This window comes from Scomber scombrus, chromosome 3 (assembly GCF_963691925.1).
Source record: "Scomber scombrus chromosome 3, fScoSco1.1, whole genome shotgun sequence".
In the NCBI taxonomy this organism is placed as follows: Eukaryota; Metazoa; Chordata; class Actinopteri; order Scombriformes; family Scombridae; genus Scomber; species Scomber scombrus.
In genome coordinates, this window is record NC_084972.1 from 9,744,917 (window position 1) to 9,772,626 (window position 27,710).

Sequence of the window (27,710 nt, forward strand, 5' to 3'; positions counted from 1 at the left end):
TCCACTGGTGCATAACTAATGGGCTCTAAGCTGGTGGAGAAGGCAAATCAACGTGCCATGAAATCAGTACGAGTTGGAGAGCACTCAACGAGAGGCCCTACCTGTGTGAGGTGAGATAGCCTGAGTACATAAACACAGTGGAAAGGGCTCTCAGGCCAAAGATGCTCTACACTTCAATTGTTGCGGTATTGTGCACTGGAAAATTAAATACTAAAATGATCTGGTCGATCACGGAGCACATTCCAAGTATGCTAATTTCTGCTACTAAAACAGAACAGTGAGAAACTAAGCCTGTTATTAAAAGCAAATCAATGCACTCTCACTGGTGCTTTACAGCGAAGTAAAGCATAGTATACTGTAGCAGAGAAGAAAATGATTCTGTGTTGAACCAAGTTCATCTGAAGCAAGAATATAATTTGTTACAGTACAGCATCTCTATCTACATATCAATCATCTGTACACAGAGTGAATGGGAGAAAAACAAACAAAAACTTTAAATCACCATTGGGAAGAAGAGGATATCCTGAGCTGTTTAGATCCTCTGCACCTGTTTCCATGTTGACACAGCAGGCTGCGGTTAGATGATGCGATTATGATAACCTCTTTTCCAAAATAACTATTGACTTTCAGAACAAAGACATGGGCTCAGATAACACATACTCACCCTCGTGTGTTTACTAAACTGGGCCACACAGTTCAAAACCACTGCACTGCATTGATCAGACTGATACATTTTAACTTCAATATACCCAATATCATGTCAAGTCATTGCATTGAACTGCACACAGCATGCCTCTGTTCACTGACTTCACCAGTTTTAATGTTATATATCAAAGGAAAATAAATACGGGGAGTGAGAGGGGGAAAAAAGAAGGGGGGAAAAAAGGGGACAGTTTAGCTTTCTAACTCAATCCAACAAGTTCATTTTGGCAAACAAGTACAATTTAGACTACAGCATCTTAACTGGTGCCACTTTGTGATTGAATGTTCAGATATATTTCACAATGGAGATAGACACACATGTGATTCTGTTCTTTCATTGTACACAGACATGTTCACAAATATTTGGCAGGTGTTTTTACATCACTCAGACACCATTACACAAAGTGTCATTCAGCCAATATTTTGGTTTAATACTGTATGGTAATAAGCAAAGTTTAGCATGCTAACAAGCTAAACTAATATGAAAAACATGGTAAATATACTTGCTGTACATTAGCATTACCATTGTGAGCATATTAGCATGCTGAAATTAGCATTTAGCTGAAAGCATAGCTGTGTCTAAGTACAGTCAGTAAGGAGAGCAACCAGGCAAAAAGACTTCATCCACAGAACCGGAGCCCTGTCTGCAGGGACATTTGACATTATTCCAGGTTACAAATTTAAACCAGTCTCAGCTGCATTATATGGACTAACTTTCTGCCTCTTGCATGTCAATTAAGGGGTAGATACATTTTATTAAATGTTCAAAATGGAACAATTAAATCAACCAGGCTGTATATATATATATACCATGAAAATAAAATTCCGTATAAACATCACATATCTTACTCAGGTCAATTAATGGATGTCAGTGTAGACAAACTGTTGTATGATTTCTTAGTATTGTGGAGGTTGTCATTCAATTTCACATGTTTTGAGATCATCAATGTAAGTTTTGATTATGAAACAGAGAAAAAATAATTAAATGAAGCTCAGTGTAATTTTAAGCAGGACTATCTTTGTACTCATTCATTCAACCTCATTCCTCCTGCTTTCTTCCCCCTGCTTCTCCTGCTCCCTTTCAGCTGATGAGGATTGTTAACTCTTAGTTAAACCAATCAAATTTTGCTTCAATTTCAATCAGCCAATCAAAGCCCTAGCTGTCAACCTTTACATATGTTCTCCTCTCTGTTGCTTTCAGCTGTCATTTCACCTCCAGTTCATCACTTCAGCACCCAGGCCTGAGTTCAACAGAAACCCACCCCCCTTCGTATCATCCAAATCTCAGCATCCTCTTTATCCATCACCACCAACAGCGTCTAGACTCCATCAGGGGATACACAACTCTACTTTCAGCTTTACTATCACCTTTATATATATATTTAAGATGATGTCAGGGTGGGGTCTAGTCGCCAATGACTTTTCTCATTTCTCATCATTATTGTGCACTTCTCAATACTACTATTATATTTTTTATGACTATGCACTCAAGTATCAAGTATTTATTTTAATTTTCTCCTCAGGCCATCACAGCAATTTCCCACTCAGGAGATTAGAATAAATTCAACTGTAACACTTATTTATAGCATCTGAAAAACAGTGCATGTAAACACTCTTCTGGAAAAATAAAGCGCATTCCTTTTAAAGATGGTTTTCATATTTCCATGCGATTAGAGAAAACACATTTATTTCTTGTTCAATTATTGAATCTTCCTCTAGCTCCACAGTGTGGGGAACATAATTATACACGGAAACTACATCACCTGGTCCTCGCAGACTCTGCCAGAGTGGAACATTAGCTCAATCAATGTCAATTATTTCCCAGTCTCCATTATTGCACTGCCAGGAGTGGGCAGAATTTTAATCCCCACTCTGCAATTGCTTTAGCTACATGAGTCTTGGGCTTTTTGTCATGATTAGAAACATGACTGAACATTAAGCCCAATGGCGTTCAACAAGTAGTGCAGGAATAATGATAATGGGTTTGTCGCTCAACAAAGTGCAGCCCAGCAGTGGAAGTCAGTTACTATACATTTGGCTTTGTGTAGTTACATACTCGCTAATAGTGCCTTTGTAGCAAATAGGGCCATGTCTCTACTTGTCACACAGAGAAGCAGTGCAGCTTCACTGCTGTGCATGCACTCTTATAAAATGTTAACTTAGAGACAGCAGGACATATTCAGGGAAAGAAAGACACAATGTCTTTACCGTAATTGGTAAAAGAAGAAATCTGAAAACTTGGCTATAAGGGTTTTGTTAATTAACAGCTTGCCATTAGGGTTGGTCCGATGGACGATGCCATTTAGTTTTCCACCAAGTTAAAGGGTTTTCTTTTCCATTAATAGCCATTTCCTGCAGGTACATTGTCATCTCTGCTGTGGCTTTCTGATCTGGTGTGAGAGTGGTTGCTGTAGATGATCTTTTGCTAGCACCGGATTCCTCTTCCTCTCTCACTTGTGCGGGACTGGGTGTCGGACTTGCGCGTGTTGCTTCTGCTGCCGCCGCCATCTCAGCTACCAGTTCTGTTTTTATATCACTTAGCTCAGGTGCCTTCATGTGGTCCCCTCGGTATCTTGGGTCAAGCAGTGTTGCTTTGCGCATCATCCTCTGGGTGGCAATGATAAATATCCGTTTCCCTTTCTTCTTTTATTTTCTTTTTTTAAAATAACATGAGTAGTATTTGAAATATTTGTTATAATAATGAAATTATATAATACTATAATAACTAAAAAGCGATGCCATCGGCCATCACAATGTTTTGCTTTGAACATTGTCGATCGTCCGTTGCCCAACCCTACTTGCCATATTGCATTTCACCCTGTTGAGATTTTACTTTGTATGTTAATGTGATTAGTTTCTCCTGTCTTAGCTGATTTCTGGGAGCCTTTGACAGGAATATAGTTTACAGCTTCAGAAGACAGCAAAAGATTTGTGGGCGATAGCATTTTGTCAAATCCAAATCCAGTATCAAATCTGCTCATCGAATCCTTTACAATCCCTTATCAAATATTTTAAAGTTTGGATTTTAACAGTTGCAAGTAAATAAAGTTTAAAATAAGTGAAGTTTCACAGTGGATTCCTACAACCTGAAAATGTGAAGAACAGCAAGATAAAAGGAAATGTTGACTGACTGAGACTGAAATTACAGGTGCTGCCTTCTTATTCAAGCAACTTGCTCCAAACACTGGAGGTTCCATTGAAGAACTATATAAGATTAAATATTTATGTGAAATGCATAAACTGCTCCTGTAATACTGTTTAACAGCTGATATAATCTACAGCTGGTAATTTTAAGTGAATGAATCAGCTAGCATTGGGTAAAGATATCTTTGAGTCTGAGCTTAATAAATCTGGGCCAAACATCTGGAAGGTGTTTGAGTCACGGGACAGATGAGTTTGTGTCAGATGGGAGGCCTGCTAGTTTCTAGACGTGGTAAAGTAGGCAAAAAGCATTTTAGAGGTAAACATACAGTTTAATGTAAATCATTTCAGTGTGCCCTTGTTTTTTTGTCTTATTACTACATTTGTTCTCTCTCATTACCTTTGTCAGTGGTAGAGGATGGGGGTGTCCGGCCAGGGCCAGCTTAACGGTAGTCTCCCAGATGTGTGGGTCATGGAGTCCCCGGGCCGTCACCATGAACTGGACAGGCTCTGACAGGTTGGCCACCTCCTGCTCAGCATACACCATCCCATCAGGCCTCACGCTGAAGTTGGGGTCACTGCTGATGAAGCCCACCTCTCTGTTGTGCTGGCAATCCTCAAACTTCACTGCAGAGACAGACAGAGAGAGAGAGAGAGAGAGAGTCCAGATTTAGAGAGCAGCACAGTGAGATTTACTCTACGAGGTGTTCACAAATCCTTGTCACATCTGGCAGGCTTAAGATTAACCTGCATCCATCAAGACGTATCTTGAAATATCTCATCCCTTCTGCTGTCACTCCTGATTCTGATTTTGACATCTTTGGCAAAACAAACTGCTTATCTGTTTCTGAACCAGAATACATGGTGAGGAACCTAATTCTTTTTATATCATTCTTTTTTCCCAAACTAGATTGATAGCAATGTCAAAACAGTGTTTCCCCCAGTTTCTCCAGGGAAAGCATGAAGACACGGTCTAAATAAGTGCATTAGGCTGACTGGGCCAATTGTGCTCCATGCTTTTCTACCAAGCACACGCAGCACAGTCTTGAATGACATGAAATGACAGCTCAGCCAGCAACTATGCACCAAAACTATGGAACCTATACCCACCCAATGATATAGGAGATGCAAGCTCTGTGAACATTTTCAAATAAAATTGAAAATGTATTTATTCAACAAAGCTTTTAAATAACTGTCACTCTTCCTTTGTCCTATATTTCTACATATTTTATTGTTCTTATTCCTTCCTTTGTATTGTTTCTATCTTTCACATATTCTTTTGTTCTGTTCTTTGTATTTGCTGGCTCTTGTTTGTTATTCATTTGATTACTTGGATAATATGCGCAGTTTTTTCACTTGTTTTAATTTACCTATTTCTATTCTCTTGTTTCTTCACTTCATTTTAAAGCACTTTGAGCTACACCCTCTGTATGAAAAGTGCTACATAAATTAGGGGTGTGCGATATGATGATATTACATTGTGAACAATTAAAATGTCTCCACAATTTGCCTTTACAGAGAGATTGTTAGTGTCGTGCTACAGTGCACACTGCTAGCAGGAGGCTAACGGCTAACAGCACCGTCATGGAGCACGCCTCATACCACATATCCAATCTGCTGGTGAAATAAGCAGTTTTAATGTCCTGCTAGGAATGTCACCTAATGCACATCATGTTAAAGTGACAGCTGGGCTGCAGCTGAATGCTACTGTTTAGCGGTTAGCTCGCCTCCTAACTTCTAGCTCTAACTTCCATCAGCTTTTTTTGCCTTTTTTTTTTTTTTTTTTTTTTTTTTTTAATGGTACACACCCTGAGAGTTATCTGAAATGACACACTAATGCTTCTACACAACATCAGCTATTTGCTTTTCAGCTGTGAAATTAGTTTGGTTGTACTGTTAGTTTATTTCCTTCTGCAATATCCATTTTAAACAACATCAAATAGACTGTCACTACTTTTTAATGTAGCTTTGCACACTATGGAAATGTTTGTGTTTTATTGCAATTTTATGTCTTCATGTCTTTCATGGGTGTATATTTTTATGGTTTTTGTGAGCCCCTAACCTAAGACATTTCCATCATTATGCAAAACAGTTTTTAAAAAACCAACATGAAAAAGAATTGTGATAAGATTGTGGATCATGCCTGAAAAAAAGATGATATATAGATATATGTAGATGTACTGTATTTGCCATATCACCCACGCCACTGTAGATAAAGTTTAATTATTATTATTTGCTGGGTTTTGCTTGACTGAGACAAAAGAAAGTGAGCTGAGAGGGAGCTCATGTTTACACACACACACACACACACACACACACACACACACACACACACACACACACACACACACACACACACACACACACACACACACACACACACACACACACACACACACACACACACACACACACACACAGACACAGACACAGACACACACACACACACACACAGTGCTATTCCTATTTCCACAGTGATGTACCATATGTGTCTGTATGAGGAGTATTGGAGGTTTGAGTGTGTAGGGGTGTTTGCTGTCTTTCTACTCCACATGAGTAAAGGTCTGCGACAGATTGCATAGAGGCACAGGGAAAGAGATGATGTTGGCTGCTGAGTTCATCAGGAGCAGACTCTCCAATGACAGCTGACATGAATTTGCCATTACACCACACAAAACACAAGGGAAACTGACAGCATCTCAGACATGACAATTTGGAAAATCCTTTTATTCCAACGCCAAATTTAATCAAGGCTCAGTGCAACATTATCTCATGATTTGCAGCATGATGCAATGGCCCGAATGTGTGAAAGTTTTAAGCATGTCTATTGTGAACTCACGCACACAAACATACACACACACACCAATCCTCGTCTCCCTCTACCCCCACGTTGAAATGCATGTGCTCTGATCTTATCCCACAAACTCTGGCTGCTAATAACAAGACAAATTGATTTCATAAATCACCCAGGGAACAGATTGCCTCTTATGAGCTATGGCAGTGTGATTTTTCAAAAATCCAGCGTGAAGAATTCTGCACAGCAAGCTTTTTATCAAGCCATCTATTTAATTTATCGCCCAGCTTCCTGTCAAAAGCAGCTCCCAAACAACAGGCTAATAAAGCATGAGAGTCTTCGTGGCAACTGCAGCTCAGCGTCACACAAATGAGGCTGCTTGTTTTCAACCTCTGAGTAATTGCATGCGTAATGGGACGGATGGTAAACACGGTTTTGACAATATGTGCATCTGTCTATGTTGGCAAATGCAATCCATATTTTCATTGAAAAAAACAAACAAACTGCCCTGTAGAGAATGTCCCTATGTGAGTGATAAGCTTTGTGTGAAATTATTGCCTGGCTTTGGGGATCATTTATAAAGTCGGTACGTGATTTAACATCAGGTTGTGACAATGTGACACGGACCTGCTTGGATTGTCCACAGATGAATTGTGATGGCAGGCATGTATTATGTAAATGACTTCAATTAGCTTGAACTGAGCAGGCTAATTGTTGTCACTTAGACAGGTCTCTTGTGGTGCAGCTGGAGAAGCAAAGGCTTAAGGACATGAGCACGGCAAAACGCTGCTTATGAATGTGCGCGCGTGTCCCTGTCTGTGTGTGGATGCACATACGGATATGTTCAAAGTACAGCTAGTTTGAGAATGTCTGTTCTCAGCTGGTGCATATATTAATTTCAATGTTAATTCTACAATAGAACCAGCAAATTCTCTGAGGGACTGTCTAAATCAGCTGCCTCGTGTGCTGCGGTGGTGCCAGTTGGCATGGGAACACACATGTGGTCTGTGGGGCATCGCCATTGTGCAGAGCTGTTAGACAAGGGTCTTTAATTCTTTGTGAGAGGACCAGGTCGGCTCTCAGTTTACCATTCACTGCCTGCTGGTGTGTACCCGGGAGGGGCCGAGACCATGAACCTGATTCCTGACAAATCTACTTAGTGTGGAGATATTCATAAATGCTTTGCTATTCATTAAAATACTGTCCACAAAGCACATTCACATCAGATGGAGGGATCTGATCTGTCACGCTGTTAAATGGAGATGAAAGCGGCAGAAAGAGACAACGCTAAGACTAGATACTGATAGAGGAACTGTGTGTGTGTGTGTGTGTGTGTGTGTGTGTGTGTGTGTGTGTGTGTGTGTGTGTGTGTGTGTGTGTGTGTGTGTGTGTGTGTGTGTGTGTGTGTGTGTCTGCGAGAGAGCAAGATGGTAGGATAAAAAGGGGTGGGATAGGCAGATACTGAAGCACACCATAAGACAGAAAAAAGATTGAGTGATTTATTTAAAAATATATAAAATAAACCCTAATTGGCACAATTGGTAAGGCCTTAATAAACCCTCTGTCTTTTAAGACAATAAGAGTCAATGTAGCAAATGTAGCGGTGCAGTTTATTCAGTGCTGTCACATCATAATGGAAATGGAAACGGTGAACGAAGACTAACGCTGCTGATGACTAATCTGTGCTTATTTATTGTTATTGTTCTGTAGCGCATGTAATTCTTTTTGTCACCTCACGCTTCGCAAAATACGGCATCTATTTGTACACAAAAAAAGAACCTGAAATGAATAAAAAAAGACAAGGCTCCATGGCGTTTTTCCCAGCTGATAGCCGTGAAGGTCAGTACACCAACAACCCTTCATCAATTTAAAAATAAATCAAAATCCCACACATATTTTCCATCATGTTCAATCAATGCTTCATCGCCTGGTCAGCTTATCTGGAGACTAAATAAAAGAGACAGATGAATGGACTGAGGTTGGGTTCTCACCTCTGGCTGTATGGAAGATCTTTCACTATATAATCTATCAATATATTCTAGTAGTAGTACTAGATTATTGTAGTAGTTGTAGTTATTGCACAACATGACACTGTATGTCTTCTGTATGCATTTATCAGTGCACATTTTTTGTTGTCACAGTCTTCACAGATCTCTTCAGATCTGATGACAAAATCACACACTGACCCAAGGACATCAGACTTCACTGCCAGGCATCTAAAGGCAGCTCAATTCACTAGCTTTCTTTTATGAATCTGTTAAGGGTTAAGTGTGTACATACATGTTTGTCATTGCGTTTAAAAAGTTCTGAACAAGATATTCATTTCACCAACACTAAGCTGATACACCAATCGCCATCATGTCATTGCTTAGACAGGGGAATGGCAAGTGGCTTACCCACAAGCTGCCAGTCTGGCTCTTTGAGAGATTTTTTTGTTGTTGTATGAATTCAGAAGACCAATACAAATATCTAGGTGATGTTATGATACAGCATTTCCATCAACATGCCTCTCTCTGACAGGGTGAAGATTGCCAGGGTGAAGGCTGTATTAAAAATTTCAAGACGTCTCTGCAGTGTGAAGCTTGGGTGTGTATTTCTGAACATATCCCTTGCAAACACTATAGTGAATTACAATGTGAATTAATGGGTTAATGGGTTAAAATGACTGTGTGATAATTGTGTGTCACTGTACAATACACATGGGCAATGACAGTAGGAGGGTGTGGCTACTCTGCAACAGGGGACAATTGATAGTGCTGCTGCTCAGCAGTTCAGATTCAGAAAACGATGTAAACTACATGAAAATAGAGGGACAATTTTGTGTCTTGCTGGTTATGGTAACAGCCTTCTCATTCAAATGTCTATTGTGTCAATTGCCTTCTTTTTAATATATTTCGTGAGTGTTCTTGTACTTCGCCTTGGTTCACTGTGGCTGATGAGGAAAACATCAGGGGTATTTGCTGCCAAGATATTCTGTGCTGCACATGAAACTTCTGTAGCCTATAGTGTTCAAGTTTGTGTGTGTGTTCGTGTGTGTGTGTGTGTGTGTGTGTGTGTGTGTGTGTGTCAGCCTGCCCCTGTGTGTCCTTTTGTAAACTTCTTTGTGTGTGCGTGCACGTCTCTGTGTCTGAGTGTGTGTCCTGTATATTTTAGTGTGTCCTGCCATCCACAGCGGTGTTTGGCAGGCTGCTGAGGCTGGTGTCATTCTGCTCGGCTGCTCATCTCTGGACTTGTACGGCAGAGAACATGCTGCCCAACAGAGCGGCTAGCGCGGCACAGATGCGGCTAAAACAGAGCAGCCAAGCAGCCATGACCACCGACCACCAACTCCCTCCACACACCCGTACGCACACACACAAACACACAAACACACACACAGAGACATGCTTATGCTCTTTGTCTCTTCCCACTTGTAGATCCACGACAATACCCTAGGGGAGGCCAGAACAGCTCTTGTATGGAAACATTACATGTGCATAATGTAGATGGCAGGTAGCATCTCCGCACAGCCGGCTTTGTGCACTCACATGGAGCATGCCTCCCTCATCCCTCTGCATCCGCCCACTCCGTGTTCACCTGTCGACCATGCACACCTCCCCTCTCTCCACCCTGGCATTCTCTCCTCTTTCTGTCACCGCTTCCTCCCCTGTCTCCTCCACTTGCCTGTTCTCTAGTGTCACCGCTTCCCTGTCCTCCTTCCCTTTCTTACCATCCTTATTTTCTCCCTCTCCTGCTGTTTAACCGCCTCCACCTTTTCCTCATCCATCCTCCTCTTCTCCTCCCCTCCCGAGCGCTATTTCTTCCCCATTGAAAAGCAGGACAGCTACTCTGAGCCGACTGCTATGTTCAAATGGACACCCTGGTGGGTCAGTTATTACCATTGTTAAAGTGAATTGAGAGACAGGCACAAAGGTGCTTAAATAAGGTGAAAAATTGATTGTAACATTTACACACTGGTTAGCTAGTATTTTTGAAGTGATAACAAGATTTCATTAATCATTTGTAAGACTAAAATTGGATCTTTTTATAGACCTGCTTCCATTAACAACCTTTATTACAGTTATTAGTCTCCCTTTTATGGTTCTTGATTTGTTTCTACATGTCTCACATTGTTTTAATTCCTTCTGCTGGTAATTCCTTCTCTGATCTGTTTTTTAAGTTAGTTAGTTCCAATTTGCTTTTTTTTAAATACAAGTAAAGATGAATATATTAGCTTCAACAGCTAAAAATAGACATCTGACAGCTGGTGTGGGACATAAAGTACCCCCCTTTTACGCAGTTGACACTGTTGTGAATGAAAGTTGAAGTTAAAAGTCTCACTGTGGCATACTCTGTGTCAGCCTTGCCATGTGTGGGGCTGGTAAATGGGTCCAGACTGAGCATATGGAGTTCCTTTTGTTAAGGTGTTGTTCATCGCAGTCGTGGCACAGTGCTAAGTAAACATTCCCACTGGTACCCTGCTGCTTTCCTCAAGCCAACGGGAAAATCAATGCCACCCACTCAATTTGCAAATAACAGTATTTTTGCCAGGCTGAGGCTGTGATAGACAGCAGTGCAGAGCCCACTGATGAGTAAACACGGCTAAAATACAAAGCATTCTGTATGAATGTAGCTGTGAGGAGTACTAAAAAATCTCACTCAGTAATACTATATACTATATAATATAATAACTTCAGTAATACAATTTTGTGTGCTTGCCTGCATGTAATTTGATAATGCAAGATCATTATTTGCCTGTTTAAATCACTTAATTATAATAAGTCTAGAATGACTATGATTCATTAAAAGTGACGGCTCTGTTGTTTGACTCACCTGATTTAAAAATGTAACACGAATGAAATGCTAGGATGTTCAAATATTTTCATTAGTCACAATGGACTCAATTTTTAATAATAAACTGCATCAAATGTGGCCCTGTGAAGCCAAAGAAAAGCCTAATTTGCAAACCTTTGAATTCCACATGAAAATTGCTGCTGATACCAAATGAAAAGGCAAAACTGAGAAAAACATGTGCAAAAAAATAGGGATGCTCCAATCTGACTTGTTTTTCTGACAACCCACCATATCAGGGAGGAATGCTCATTAAATATCTTTAAAAGAAAGCTAAAAACTTCCCCCTTTACTTTACACTTTAACGATCTTTTCTCTCAGTCTCTCTCAGTTTTTTTATATTTATTATAAGACTAATCAAGGTCTGTGTCCATTAGGAAAAGGGAGGTTCTGTTTGCTTAAGGCTTCAGTGACGAGGCACCAGTTTATGGATTGTGTACACAGGGTGAAATACATTGCATTTTTTCACTTATTATGTGTCAGTTAACTATTTTAATTTAACTAACTCGTGCAAACAAACTTGATGAATTATATCACAATTTACAGAAGTGTAAACAAGTAACTTGGTTAAGAAAAACTGATACCCAATCCAGCTGTTTGAGTCAGTATCCATATCAGTTCATCCCTTAAGAAAGCTGCTATGTATTTTCACATTTATTGAGGCATTAAAGGGATATGTTGATCGAATAAAGGAGCATGCAATCCTTCAGTAGAAGTTTAAAAAAAAAACATGAACATTCAAGGTTTCCAGTGACAATGACAGCGACATTATAGCAGAAAAAAGTTCAGAAATTCAAGTGGTAATATTATTCCCACCTACACCGCCAAGCAGGAAGAGTAATGCGAAAAGTTTACAGCTTTTAGTGTGCGGTGAAGTAACTGTGGTGGAACAGACATGATTGGCAAGTAAAGATGTAAAATCTACTTCTATAATCTAATTTATAATTTACTCTGTTGCTGTGATTTTATCACCACTAGTGTACAATTTCATGTGAATCTGTAGTCAAACCTAAATTGCCCCATGCAGTACATCCACATCCCTTGAAACTCTTTTGAAATCCAACCTACTGGGCCCCCACAGGAATGCTTATAACTAATTCAATTTACATGCTGCTGTTTTTAAAACACTGCAGGTACAATGTGACTTTCCTGAAAAGGCTTTTTTTTCCTGCCGCAGTTGAAAATGAATTTCTCTGCCTCTGCAGTTCTCTGTTTTAACAAAAGCCCACACAGTTCCCTCTGACAGCTCGCTCTCACAAAAGGAAACCACTGCGACTCAAGTGTGTGTGTGTGTGTGTGTGTCGCTGTGTGTGCTTATGCATGTGAGGGAGCCAGAGTGAGAGATAAAGAGCCAGAGTGAGAGAGAAGGGGGACATTGGAGTGGGAGTGTGTGACATGAGCTCTTTGCATATACAATTATTACAGGCGATGTATAAATGGGTATCGGTATCATAGACTACCGTTCCCATAGTTGTGTGTGTGTGTATGTGAGTGTGCGTGGGAGAGAAGGTGCTGTCAAGTTGCATTTGTGTGCGTCAGCACACACGTTTCTCTTTTTAAACGGCACACTTGTTATCTGGTGCTGGTAGACTTAAGGGGCTGAACAAAACCTTGTCACATTGTTAGTGCACTGTCACGTCTATATGGCCAACATCCGTCCACAAACTCGCCGCCCCCACCCCATCACACCTTTGTTTTCCTCCTGTCACCTCCTTCTTCCTGCAGGTATGAGGGAACAGCTGTAAAAGAAGGCCCTCCTGTCATCAGCAGTGAAGGTGTTGGAGCCTACAAGCCTGTCAGGGTACAGAGTCTTAATACTGCAGTATAACCACGCACGTACAGGAAGTCATGTGAGCCAGATGTTCTGTGGTGGTTTTTCAAAGTTTGTCATGGTATATCAATGGATGATAAAGATTTTTTCACAGATATTTGTCTTTCTGCTACACACCACCTCCTCGCACATCATCGCATTACACAGTCAGCTCCGTTCTACATAATAGCTCCAATCTCAGCGTGCACAAGTGTTGCTGTATTCGCTGTCCTGCGAGTTTTGGCCGGGGCACTTTGGAAAGAGCATTTGGGTTTTGTACATCCCCAGCCCTCCCTCTTATCTGTGCATTAGCATCCTCTCATGGGTACGTGCATGAGGAGGCTTGAGGAATGAGAAAGGGGAAAGAGGCAAGATAAAGAGGGAGAGAGAGGAGCAAAGCAGAGCGGATGCAATTAAAAGACTGGGTCACAGATCGCAGTGCCAGGCGTCAGTGTGATTAATACACCACCATTCAGCCCAGGAGCTTTTCTCCTCTCTCTCTCTCTCTCTCTCTCTCTCTCTCTCTCTCTCTCTCTCTCTCTCTCTCTCTCTCTCTCTCTCTCTCTGTGCAAAGTGTGTGTGTTGGGGTGGGTTGTTTATATATTTGATATCTCTTTAGCGTACTGCAGCTAGGGGGAACCAGTCGTCTCAGTACATGTTATCCTCAGGTGTGCCAGGTGGTTTAACCCTTTCGATGTCCTTGGGTCCCGCTGACCTGAACAAAACAGGTCACTGGGACCAGAAGAAAATGTCGTGTCCCTGTCTGACCTGATTTAGTTTGTTCAGGAAACAATTAATTCAAACTTCCAAGTCAAGAAACATTTCCTCTTACATCAGAAAAAAACAACAACACAGAGGTAACAGTGGGCGGATATTTGCAGTTTCTCATCAAATGACTAACAACTGACAGCTAGCTGAGGCAGAATCTGTAAGTACGTCACACCTGAAAGGTAAATCAAAATGCTTTAGCATGAGCCCACCCCAGACCTAGCACTATGCTAAGTATGTATGTATGCAACTTCTGTAGCCTTGAGTTTGCACTACATCTGGATAATGAGCAAAGCAGGACAGTAAAAGTGGGCTGTTTGCTGGTTCTTCAGTAGCTAAAAAGTCTTTACAGCTTTCCAGAGGATGGAAATTTACGTCAGGAATCTTCTCTCCGTTATCGGTTGTGTGTGTTCTGCACATTTTACAGCTGACTGTCTGCTTAATGAGACTCAGTACGCCCAAGCGGTAAGCTCTGGGTCTGAAAAATGAGGCCAATGTGGAAGTGACTTAAACCTTCATTCTCTCTAATGGCCAGCAAGGGGCGACTCCACTTGCAAAAAGAAGTCAGATTGTATAGAAGTCTATGAGAAAATTACCCTACTTCTCTCTTGATTTATTACCTCAGTAAACACATTCCTAATGAGTTTATGTTCTCAATCACTGGTTTCAAGTCTTCCTCAATACAGCATGATGTTCATTTAGTAAATGATGGTCCCAAATTCAGAATAAAACTGACGATAAAGCAGCGTATGCTTCAGGGTATGGCTACCTTGTGATTGAAAACTTGCTACCACTGTGAAAATGTTGGTTACCTCGCCAGCTGCAGCCAGTGCTCTGGGTAAAGATGTGGGGTAAGGGAACTTAAATTATTCATTGGGTCATATTCTGAGCCAATTGGAGTAGGTGGTCATAATGTTTACTTTATGTAGATAGCTTCTGAAACAGCCTGCTGGATGACAGAGAGGATTTACAGAAATCTAAACAACTTGTGGTGAATAAAATTTAACAGATATGTTTAAAATAGACTCAGTGTTTATAAAAATGAGTCAAAAAATTCTGTAATAGATCTTTAGTGAGCACCCACTATCCATGACATGTTTGTTTTTTGTACGCCTTTTGGATGACCATCTACCAACTAATTTCAGATGATGCCAAGTAAGATAAATCTGGCTCCCAATGAATCCACCTTCTGCAGAAAACTAGCATCAAGGCAACAAACAATGCCTTAGAAAATTCCCCCAATTGAGCTGGTGGCCCTCCTCAGAGTCTTATGGTAATGAGAAATGTTCCTTTTGAAACACAGCAAGCCACACAAACATGAACTGATTCTGTTTATTTATTTTTTATTTCTTTCATCTGGCTCCTATTCACCAGACCTTGCCTTCAAGGCTTCCCCTTCGATTTAGTGCGAGTCACGCTTTATCACAGCAATATCTTTTTTAAGGAGGTGAAGCGAAGAAAATGCCTCAAGGCTATACACTGTCTGTTATCTCCCAGTACAATATAATAATTTCACAAAGCCCAAAGCGAAGTGGTTGGACCTCAGCTGGGCTGAGTGACAAAGAGGGGAATGTGAGCAAACTAGGGCCAAGGATCAGGGGACAGAAGGGACTTCTGGGAAATATCAGTGACTCTCACTGAACCGTATAATGACTGTAATGAAAACCCATTATTCTCAAATAAGTAGTTTTTTTTTTTTTGGGATGAATCACATTGCCCCTACTGCACTCAATACAGTACAATGACTAACTTTAAGTTTTAGATAATGGTTACTCTTTATGATAACTGGCACAGTGTAGAAATGCCTTCCATCTAAATGAGAACGACGTTTTGGCCGGGTAAGTAAGTGAGTCCAGTAACAGTATATAAGGCAGTGGTCAGTCTATGTCCAGTGTTTAAGGCTGCAGCACCTCTAGCTGGTTATTTTTAGCTACTCTTGATTACCCTGGAGACTGGCCTTAATAAATACTATAAGACTAAAAACAGGCTTTTTTCCTCCTGCTCCTCCTCCTCATCCTCAGAGACACCAAAGACTCACTCACAAGGTAATCAGCTTTTAATTTTCTCCCCCTTCTCCTCTTACATCTCCCTCACTCTCAGCTCTCACCCTCCGTCACCCTCACTCATTGGCTGAGCCTACCAGCAGCCCTTTTTTTCCCCTTCTCTCCGGTTCGTCCTATTTTTGCTCTCCATCTTTTCCCCCTACTTGTGTTATTAGCATAAAACTGTTTGCATCCTTCCCTGGTGATTGTTTAGCTGCTGTGTTCAGCATCTTGATTTGATTCCCTACAATTGCCCCAATTAGCATTACAAATATACACTTAGAGAGGAGCAGAAATATCTGTTATGCCTGACAGACTAATTTAAGAGAATAGAGGCCAGAGAAAAGGTGTATCACTGCGTCTCAATAATGAGTTGTCTTTTCCGAGTCCACCAAAACTGCACTTTGGGTACATTTATGTAAATCAATGAAGAGGTTGTTTACTTTAACTCAGTGAAGCAGCAGACTGAATATCTGACAATGGTAACATATTGGATCTTCAATTGTGATAAACGGCCTAATCACAACAAGAAACATACCTCTTATCTTTTTTCTCTCCTCTCGCCCCCTCTACAGCCCAGATCATGTCTTCTAAAGCCAATGATCAGACTTAAGACAGATCTCCTTCATTATCCGTTGCTCTCATCCATTTCTCTCTAATCCTGTCTCTACTCCAAAGCCCCATGGGGCAAGTGATAGGACAGAGTCAGCCATTAGTCTACTGGCCCCAAAACCAGGGAGAAAACTCATCAGTATTTCCCCAGGAGGAGATCTAGGCCATCTCAGAGGTCAGCTACACAGACTGATATCGCATACTCATACACCCCCAATGCTTATTCTCTGACTCTTCATTTGGGTATGTACTTGCTGTTTTGGAGGTGACCTATGCCCTTCCACAAGCTGGTTCATCTAATCAAGGTCGGGAGACCTTTGGATAGAAACATTTAGCTAGGGTGATGTTGAAGTAATTGTACAGTCAGATTCCTGTTGCCTGTATCCGCAAAGGTCATTCTCCTGATCAATCAGCATACTAGCTGATGACAGTAATCGGTCTCATTATTGTTAACCAGCACAAACAAAAAAGTGGGTTTAGGTTCTCTCCAGAAGGCTAAGTCCATTAGCCAGCAATATTAATCTGAAGAGCACAGGTACACAGCAGCCAATAGGGACAAATTGTTGTGAGTCGGGTGCTGATGTTGTCATTATGAAGATAACTGCTTCGCCAACAGTAGCATTAAGCCAGAAGGCGCAGTGTTAAAGTCAAAATGCGAATCAATGCAAAATGCTTTAGGCACAGAGAGGAAACATTTTCCATTTAGTGTCAAGCCCACAAAAACATAGTTGGATGAATAGTGTTGGAGACTTAATGTTAGGACAAGCTAAGACAAAAAAAATCATACCAACTATGTAAAGTAATAAAAGAATGATACAATAATTATTAAACCTTAGAGTAATAAGTAAAGAATCTGCATTGTTGAAGCTGTACAAGTACTTTGCATGAAAACAGGTGTCTGCTCTGGCTCAAAATGAGGTTAATGAGAGCGGTGAGAGTGAACCATAAGACTTCTGTGCCGTGAAAAACCAAAACAATGTGCTGCATTTATCATTAATTGTATAATACCATGCTGCAGCTGAAATATTTCCTCCTGTGTAATCAGCCTTCTGCACAATCTTAGTTAAGATTGGATATGCGTAGCTACTTGAATTAAAAAAACACTGCCTGAGCCTTTCAGAGTGCAGCCCTCCCTTTAAAAGCAACAAATCTGACTTTTCTTTTAACAGCTTATTTGCTTTGAAGTCACCCTGGCCTGTTCCAGAAAATCAATTAAAAACATGACTAATACATTTGCACCTAACATTCTCCACTTTTCCTATTTAGAGCGTTTGATGTCCCCCCACTGCCGAACACTGTGTAAACGCTTAGATCACACAGATAGTGATGGGAGGATTTCAACGAGGACCCTTTCGCACTCATTCGCTGCTTCGAGTGAAGCTCCGACCTAAAGTGAAATGAAATAATGGAAGATATCAGTGGACCCCTACTGAACACTAGACAGAGAAATCCAGCACGCCTTAAAGGCCCATCAGAGGGGATGGTACAATATTACTCTTTTGTCTTTCAGCCATGCAAAGACATTTTCCCGTTGGATGATTTGTAATAATCTCATGCAGGTGTCCTTTTTCTTCTAGCACTCTGGCCCTCCTTACATTTCCTACAATGTCCCCTAGTGACAGCTATCAGAGAGATCTGCAGTGGTCCTTAATGCCGGCATACGGCTATCCCTTAAGTGGGCACTAAGCTTCATTGTCTGCTATAGATGTAAGAGACACAATAGGAGAGGCTGAACCTCTCTGCTCAAATATCTACACGGAGGGAATGGGAGGTCGGTCTCCCCGGGCCATGACGCCAAAACCATTATTCTTATCACTGCAGGACAACTCACTGCAGGCCAGAAAAACCCTCCCGAAAGGTCAAATGAGTGTGTTTCTCAGTGTGTGTGTTTACCTCCTCCCTGCCGCTCTCACACCAGACATTTCTGTATTTCTCATTAACTGATAATACATCACTCATGACCTTGTGATAAAAATACATTAGCTGGAGACAAGTCATTAATCTATAAAGAATCAGGCTGTTTAGGTTATCAGGTGAGAATGGCTATACGTGTTATCGCACAAGTAATGGGAATAGGCTTAATTGCCCATCTTAAGTGAGTCTCTATAGTTGGAGGAGGTTTATGTGCTGTGTACGGGAGCAAAGATGACACCATCATGTTTGGCTCCCATTGAGTAACATGGTGTAGGATTGAACAGTATGCAACAGGATGCACGCCAGTCTCGGATAGGACTGTCACTCATGACTATAAATCCAGTCGGCCCAGTTGCCCAGTTTTGCTATCTGGTCGGTCTTATTAACAACTAAAATGATCAAAAGAATCCCTCCATTTCCCTCCGTCTCAATAGGTCTAATCTTCTGCCCAGGCAAGCAAGAATGCTATTATACAGATTATCTCTGTTAGAAATAATGAAGCTGAAAAATCTCACAGTAACCTGTCAGCACCACAGAACGACCCAAAAGACAGTATACCATCGTAAGGCAGCTCATTTTGAATGAAACAATTAAAAAAAAAGACATTCAAACTCCGTCTAAACCTGGATCCAAAGCGGCGTTGATGAACAGAAGAGGGGAAGGTTAAAAAAGGGAAGTGGAATGCGGCTCATTAGGTTTTCAACACACTGTTTAATACATTCTCAAAAACTTAAGAGCCTGTCTTATCTTATTTGACACGACTGACAAACTTTGGATCCAATCAGTTTTTCACCAGTTAATTACTCCACCTATTTTAATTCACCATGCTAGATACATTGCTTCGAAAATGCTCAGTCTAAAATTTGTGTATTAACGGTTTATTCTGCCTCACAGAAGCTGAAAACACAGTTGTCCAATATGTGTGTGTGGTGTTTGTGCTTGTGCCCATGAGATACAAAAGGCAGCGAGAGAAGCAAAAAGTTGTTTGAATTACAGTAAGTAAAATATGTTTAATCATTCTTGGTATCATTTTTCATTAATTAAATATGAGCTATAATTGCACAGAACCATTATCACTCCCATTACAGAAAAAATTAAATACGCCACCCATTCTGTCGAGTTGGCAACCAGAAGCTGATGGCTGGTTGTCAGCCTGGCAAACCGCTTCTAAAATTTACTCTGGGGCCCTGGAGAGGTTGGCTAAATTTTGTTTTCAGTTGAGCAAAAGCTTGAGAATCTAAGACCCAACAGTATTGAATACACAACACAAAAGCACACCGAGGGCTCATCTCCCAAAACAGGATTATTAAATTAGCAGTTTGAATGCACAGAGTACAAGGCAGAACAGCTCTTTTTACTTCTGTCTGTGGTCATGATTTTACTTTGTTCAAGTAACATGATTATCCTGCTTCTTAAGAAAGGCCCAATGGCACAATGTATTGCAGTCTTAAAAGAAAGATTTACTGCCAACACACTCAAACGCCGTTGATTGCGCAGATAAATATGAAAGCTGCTGGATGTGTAAAACAGACAAGCTAATCTACGGCAAATGTTCCAAGGCTGGCACAATTAAAACACACAAAAAATGTCTGTGGTAAGATATGTATACAGTTTTCATACCCTAATTAAAGGGGCCCTGTAGTGTTTTCTAGTAAACAAACAAAAGTTATGTTAACATTCAGTTACTAACCAAAATGCATTTTATGTATCCTTGAGGTTTAACAAACCCCTCCAATGCATTTCCTTCCACATGAAATGTTTGCTAAGCTGATTTTCTAACTTGTAATCACCTGTAGATCACTGGCTGTACTGTGAACATGTGAATGCACGACACAAACAACACCTCTCACCTCTCAGACATTAAAAATGACCAAAAACCGACAGTTTTCAGCTGATTTGCCACGACCATTGACCTGCTCCAGCAACATGTCGCACACTGGCATCACAACCACCAGCGCAACCAACCAAACGTTGGACTCAGATGGCGGCCTGAACACAGGCTACACCTGAATTATCCCGTGTCTCCTCAAGATGGGACATGGTGAGTCAGTCCGTCCCAAAACAGCCTCATATAACACAGAGTATACACACTGGGGTTCAGCTGTTTACACAAAGTTTACCTGAAACCAGGTGATTGTACTTTTAAGGGAAAGTCTAATATTAATGTTTCATTGAAAATCAACTAGGGTTTGGTTCTGCTGTTAATATTGTTGCAGTTTTTATTTATATTAAATTAAATTTAACGTCTTTCTCATTATCTGGCACAATGACATGAATCCTGCTGTGTGCTTCAATATGTAAGGAAAATATTAAATAAATATATAATAAAATATGAATTTGAATGAATATTATTAACCTTGATCTAATGATGTGATGACCAAATAAGTAGAGCGCAGTGAATAAAATGTACACTGGCTAACTGGAACTTGTTGATTAGGCTGCACTAAGAAAAGATAATATTTAGGATATTACAAAATATTCTAAGTGAAAAATACAGCGAAAAGAACTTTGTGTTTCCCACAAGGTTTTATCTGCACTGCTGACTAATCTTTTTTCATTTTAATTTTTTTTTGTTATTGTGAGCTGTTCCTTACTCATTGTTAGATTATCCCAAATGTTTCCAACAATGTTCAAACCTAGAGAACTCTGTAATTGTAATCCAAGTATCAGCCTTTTTTCACTTGGTCTACCAGAAGGTCATACATTGACTTTTTATCCACATACAGCCTTAAAAATGTGTGATAGATAACTTTAGCTCATGCAGCAAAAGCAGCAGCAGCTGCTCCCCCACAAAGCGATACATCCACTTAATAATCAACACCTGGGTGGACATGTAAATGCTCATGCTCTGTTCTCTCCACATTCAAAAACAAATGTTTTCTACAGTGTTTGCAAATATTCCACCTGCACAAAAATTATCAGGGTGAAAACACATATTGCGCTAAAAATATCAAGCGATGAGTATGAGTGTGAAAAGAATATTTAAACCTCCGACTTAACGTGTAAACAAAGTCTGTAGTCGAGGAATGTGTTGTACTGCAATCACAGTTTCGAGCTTTAAAATATCAAATTAATTGCCATGTTTTATTTTCATGCCAAATACATGAGTGAGTTTGACTCTCTTGCCAGCATCAATTTGACAGAGTGTAGGTGTTAAACTTTCCAAACCGTGAACGTTTCAGACACTAAGCCTATCTAAGCTAACCAACAGCACTGCTAGTGTTATGCGCTGTAGCTTGCTAACCTATATCGTATGTTTGGACTTGAGCTGTCTGCTATGCATAAATCTTCACCCTGCTGCAGGCTGAGAGGTGACAGAGAGGCGGATAGGGACATCCAGTGCAGTATGAAGGATGATGGCAGCCATTCCCCCAGGCCACGGTGATGGCACTACATCGATCCAGCCACTCCGGAGCCTGAAGTGCAGAGCCTTTTGGCTTTGTCAGCACTGTTCAGCTCAGCATTGCTCCAACTCCCCCCCGATCACTGTCAGAAACCCAGGAGAAAAAGCCCAGAGAATAGAAGGAGAAAACGCTGATGTTTCTGGAGCCAGACAGGTGGCGCAGGATAACAGCTAATAACTGCTAACTATTCACTGAGCACTCCTTTATAATTTTCTCGCTGTTTTGAGAAACGGGCAAATGATTATTTACTGTCAGGCAGGGGGAAAAGCAGAAAGACACAGAGGGGTTTTGGAGCTGTTCCTTCTTCATCTACTGCTAAACAGAAGCACCTGTTTGTCCTATTCAACCTGCCAGCTGGTCCTTCAGGAAACTTAATTCTACTAATCCACTCGCATATTTACTCAGGTGGAGGTGTGCTGGCACCAGTGAAGGTATGCACAAACACTGTTGTCTTCAGGTGGCCAGTGTTTGTCTTTTTAGGTGATTCACTATGTACACAAGTTCATATGTTGTTTCATCATCGATCTATCAATCAATCAGACTCGCTGATGGGAATCAATCCAGGCTACAACCCTGGTCTTAAGGATTCCTGTTTCATTGTTACCACCTTTTAAAGCTTCCTTTAGATTGTGGGTCACAGCACAGGTGGGCGGAAAACCTGCAGAATCTAAAAGCACAGACCTTGACACAGAGGAGACCTTGAAGTGCACTGACGGAAAGATTCAATAAAAGACACACAAAGATTAAATCTGCTTAAAACATCACATCTCGGTGTGAGCGTGGGGCATTTTTAATATGGCAAGTCAAGGTTGGTGATAGACATGTGGTATGTGGCTGTGTGCTTGGCTTTTTAGACTGACACCATATTCCAGAAGGTGACATTTGAAATTATTTGGCAACAGTTAAATTGGCTAAATATAAAGCAGAGATTTGCAAACCAGTACATGAATATTACTTTTAGGTTTTTATCCTCAAGCCCACGCTGCTTTTACAATTATTAGCAAACTATATTATATACTGCATTACAATTATTAGTTTGTCCAGATATTTTCTTATATTAGCGACATCAAGGAATCATCTGCCATCAGTCTTTATGTCCCAATCAAATGTTGCAGCACTAAGTCTTGTAGGACTTGTAAATCTGAACTTTCTGCTGTGCACATGGAAAAAAAAGAAAAAAAAAAGCTTTCGTTCACCTCATAACTATTTGTGTGTTCAGCAATAATGGTGCAGTGAAAAACCATTAGGCGCAATTGTTATGTTGGCATGGTTACTGTTTAGGTGGGATAAGCAAATTCCTGCACACACAGGGAAATTTGCAGGCTTGTCAGATGTGGAGCGGCGACAAATATCCATCTCTCCTGTTATGCTTCAACATAATTAACCTGGCTCGTCAGAGGGGGGCTACACTAAGATACTAATTTATTATAGAAAAAAACCTATTATAAAGTCCCTTGAAGTCCCTGATTGTATTGTGTTTTCTTCACAAATTGCCAGTTTTGCCCTGGTTAAAAGTTGTGGATTGCTGACATCTCAAGATGGCTTTTTATTATCTAAGGGTATTTTTTTTATATTTTAGAATCAGTAACAAAAATATTTTAGGAACTTACATATGCACTGATTGATAAGGTGTTAATAAAAGTTACTTTACAGACATCACACTATCAAATAATCAAACAACGTGGCATTTCCATCCATTGTGCTGGAACAAAAATAGAAATTCTGTATAAGTACCTCCTATGAAAAGCTAGCCGGGAAATGTCAAGACGGCTGCCATTAAAGACAGTGACATTTTTATTCCATCTTTAAAAGCTGTGATTCCATCTCTGCCAACAGAGGCCCTAATCTCACTCGCTCCCCAACAGACAGAAGCCAGACAGATTAACTCAATTACTCTTTGACTTGAGTGAATGAAGGAAACAATACATTTCTCATTTAAGTCTAATCCTGTGTGGGAGAAGTGGAGGAGGAATATTGCAGGTGGAGCGAATAAGGCAGAGATGGGGGAGAAGGGCTGAGGCACGTGGGGGCTTGAAAATGAATTCTGAGGCAGCCCCGCATGTTTGCTCATCTTTTTTCATGCTTTCTCTTAACTACAGTCGCAGAGAGGCAGAGTGAGAGAGACAGCGGGTGGGGAGATGGAGAGGAGCGGTGAGGGCAATAGACGGAGAGATAGACATGATGGAGTGACAGACGAGCAGAGAGTCAGGCAAAGTGGATGGGGGGGGGGGGGGGGGGGGGGGGGAGAGAAACGAGAGAGACAGAATGGGGTTTACAGCTCCGGTATGTCAGAGGTAGTTTGCAGGATGAAGCAGCCAAAAAAAATCAACCAATTTCCACAGTGCTGACACACCCGAACTAATACCCTGCACTGGGCATTACAGTCAGCCGCTGCATGAAACACGGTGTGACACATGTGGCCTCTGTATTGTCTGCAGCATCTGTTGCAGGGGCACAGATGGCAATGGCCATCCTCGCCACCGCTTCGCAAAGCTACCGCCTCGTGGGAGATGTGGTCTGTGATGACGTTTTACTGACAGCATGGGCCATCTGTCAACACGTCGCAGCCCGTTTTCAACTTCCTCGTCTCGCCTGTAAACGCGGACTCAGTCACACACATACAAGGGTAGGTCGCGGGGAAAGAGAGGTCGCCGTGTGAAGGATGGATATTTGTATGGTGCGCGTGAAAAGGTCAGGGCCGGGCGCTTGCTGCAGCGGCAACATCAGTGAAACCCTGGAGCGGCAACAACGGTGAAAAACCTGGGATCCTCAACAAAGCTCTGTCAGACTGCAGGAGAGAGCTGTCAGTGGAGACGCCTAAACCTTTACCGCCCTTCCCTCTCCCTCGTGCTCGTTCTCGCCTCACTCTGACTCATTGTGTCAGCTTTTAAAACTCTCTCCATTCTCTCCTGCCTTAAGCTAGACGCAGAGAGCAAAGGGAAGACTGAGCCCATCTTTGGCTGGCTGTAAACAAACAGGAACGCTCTTTGTGCTGTGTGGATCTTCTCTCTCTCCCCTTGTCTGCGTGCCACTTCAAACTTTTCCGTTCCACATACATGCAAGAATGGATTATTTTCCCCCCTTTTCCTCATTTACTGGTCCTCTGGTTATTCGCAGATAAAAATAAATTGAGGGAGGGGGAGATAATGAAGATATGATGAGGACAAAGCAGAGACAGTGATCCAAGAATATTGAAATTGACTTGAGTGGCTCCAACGCTCTCTCTGCTCCCTGGCTCCGAATGGTGATACAGGCTCATGAAAAATTCATCTTTCTACTATCAAAAGAGTCGACGTCTGCATTTTGGCCAGATTGAGAGACAGCCAGCAATGTTTGGACTGTCTGTGGCTTTGGTTTGTATGATGATGTCTGGTTCTCAAAAGACTGACACTTGAGACTCAAAGCTAAAGCAATTATAAAATGTATTAATGGACAAAAGGGGTGAAGGTAAATGAAGAAGAGTGTTCAAGATGTACAGGAAAAAAGTCATCCAGGGACACCACAGATCCAAAATATCCTCGTCATCTTTTTCTTCTTTGTACAGGGAATCAAATGTCATGAACATTAATCTTGTTTAATCTCACAATATAAGATAGTATTGACTATTTACACTCCATACAAATGATTCTGCGCTGTACTACAAGGGGCTTTAGCGGGTTCATGAAAATAATATACACTTCCCTGGTGAGCATGTTATTTACCAGGTTGTTCAGAAATGTAAATTAAATGAGCTACCGGATTCCCACAACAGACTTTTGAATATCCTCAGTTTTTTCTAAACGGTGAAACTGCAGGAATGTAGCTGATGCTTTTTTTGAGACATGTTCACCTTTTCAAATGATGAAAAGCAAAGAAAAGGTCTAACTCTGTGTGAATGCACAAGGACATCTCTATAAACCCACAGAAGAATATGGTCAAATGATAGTTTGTCTGCACTATGAGGGGCCGTTAGGGACATTATTCAGAATTACCATGCATGGACATGTACTTATTCTCTCACATAGGCTACACATATGAAACCAAAGTCATTCACATACTGAAAACCACACATACATACAAATAAAATTCCTTTAGATACACAATTGAAACGTTCTCATTGAAACTACTGAAAAGCTTTCACACATACCAGTAAAATGTGCTCATATACACAGTCAAAATGCTCTCATATAGTATTGTGAAAACATAAACTATTGAAAAGTGTTTGTTATGGAGATTTGCCCAGGAGCCCAGGATGTCTTACACTGAAAATGTTTATTGAAGCTTGGCCAAGGAGAATCAAAGTATTATCAATACACCGTCTGATGCATGATGCCACCACGATTCTGAGGAAACTGCCCTCCGTGGATAGTCTTTAAGCCTTCACAGATAGAGCCATGAATTCTCTTTGCCCATAAATGATCACACTCAATGCATCTACAGTAATGAAATTTGCCTCAATGGTTCGTTATTCTACAACCAAGAAACAGTTACCCATCTGTGTTTAGGGAGTCAGACAGTCATATCCTATGACCTTGGGTGCCACAGCAATGCTGCGCTTCTGTTATCAAAGTGACTCCCGCTTTCCCCAAAACACCACACACTGTTGCCTTCACCATCTCAAGGAGACAGACGGTATGTCTCTCTGCCAAAATGATAGTGCAGCCTTTACTCAGAACTGAAGGCCTATGCTTGAACCTAAATATGGAAAATTCCTTAACAGTGTTCACAGTTACTATTATAAAAAATATTTTCAGAAGGTAATTGAGAAAAGAGAGCCCATGTTATTTGTTCGTTAGCTGCACTGATGTCTGCTCAACAACCTGCAAGTAGCCTATCCAAAGCACATCGATACTTAAAGATATATTGGTGTTGGCAGAGACCATCAGAACCCTGAAACCAACCATTGCAACTGGACAGTCACTGAGCATTGCTCTTCCCATCCAGCCAGTGTGCCGCTGCCAGCTGGAGCTCCAGTCAGGAGAGAATGTGCACCGCGGTATCAAGCACAGCAGTGCTTCAGCATATGGACATAAAAGCATTTCACTTGTATGTGTGTTTGGTTTTCAATATACTATGTGAATGAATTTGGTTTTCAGCTGTGTATATGAGCACACTTTACTTGCATACTGTATGTGAAAGCTTTTCTATAGCTTTCATCAGAGCATTTCAGTTGTATGTAAGTGTATAATTTTTCGGTAGTTTGTGTGAGAGTGTTTCACTTGTGTATGTAAAGCATTTCACTTATATGTATGCATGATTTTCAGTATAGTATGTAAATGTTTGGTTTCATAGGCTATGTGTATGTGAGAGGCAATACATGCATGATAATTATGAATAATGTCCCCAATGGCTCCTCATACTTCACTTAATATTCTACATTTCTGTGTGGTCTGTTATGCTGTGCTGTGTCAGAGTGCAATGGGAATGAGTGGTGTCTGAATGCTAATGAGCACTTTGAAAACTGCATTCAAACACAACTTTTAAACACCTGCTTTTAACCTACATTGAATCAATTCACCAACAATTTTCAGGGTAATAGTTAATGTTTGGAAGGAATTAGATACATCCACTTGTGTGTGTATTGTGCAGCACTGTAACATATAGCTACATACTTTTACTTACTACTAATTTATAGAAAAATAACACTAAGAGGCTACAGCCATGCTAGCAGCTTGCCGTGCTTTGAGCTAAATGCTAAAGGTGGCACGCTAACA

At 41.0% G+C, this 27,710-nt stretch overlaps 1 protein-coding gene across 1 annotated transcript in view; it reads right to left on the reverse strand.

Annotated features, from left to right (window-relative positions):
• Positions 1 to 27,710, reverse strand: part of cdh4 (cadherin 4, type 1, R-cadherin (retinal)) — a 191,207-nt gene that overhangs the window by 64,806 nt on the left and 98,691 nt on the right. Inside the window, exon 4 of the mRNA XM_062415383.1 lies at positions 4,244 to 4,470. Coding sequence (XP_062271367.1) covers positions 4,244 to 4,470 — 227 coding nt within the window. The remainder of the gene's footprint in view (positions 1 to 4,243; positions 4,471 to 27,710) is intronic.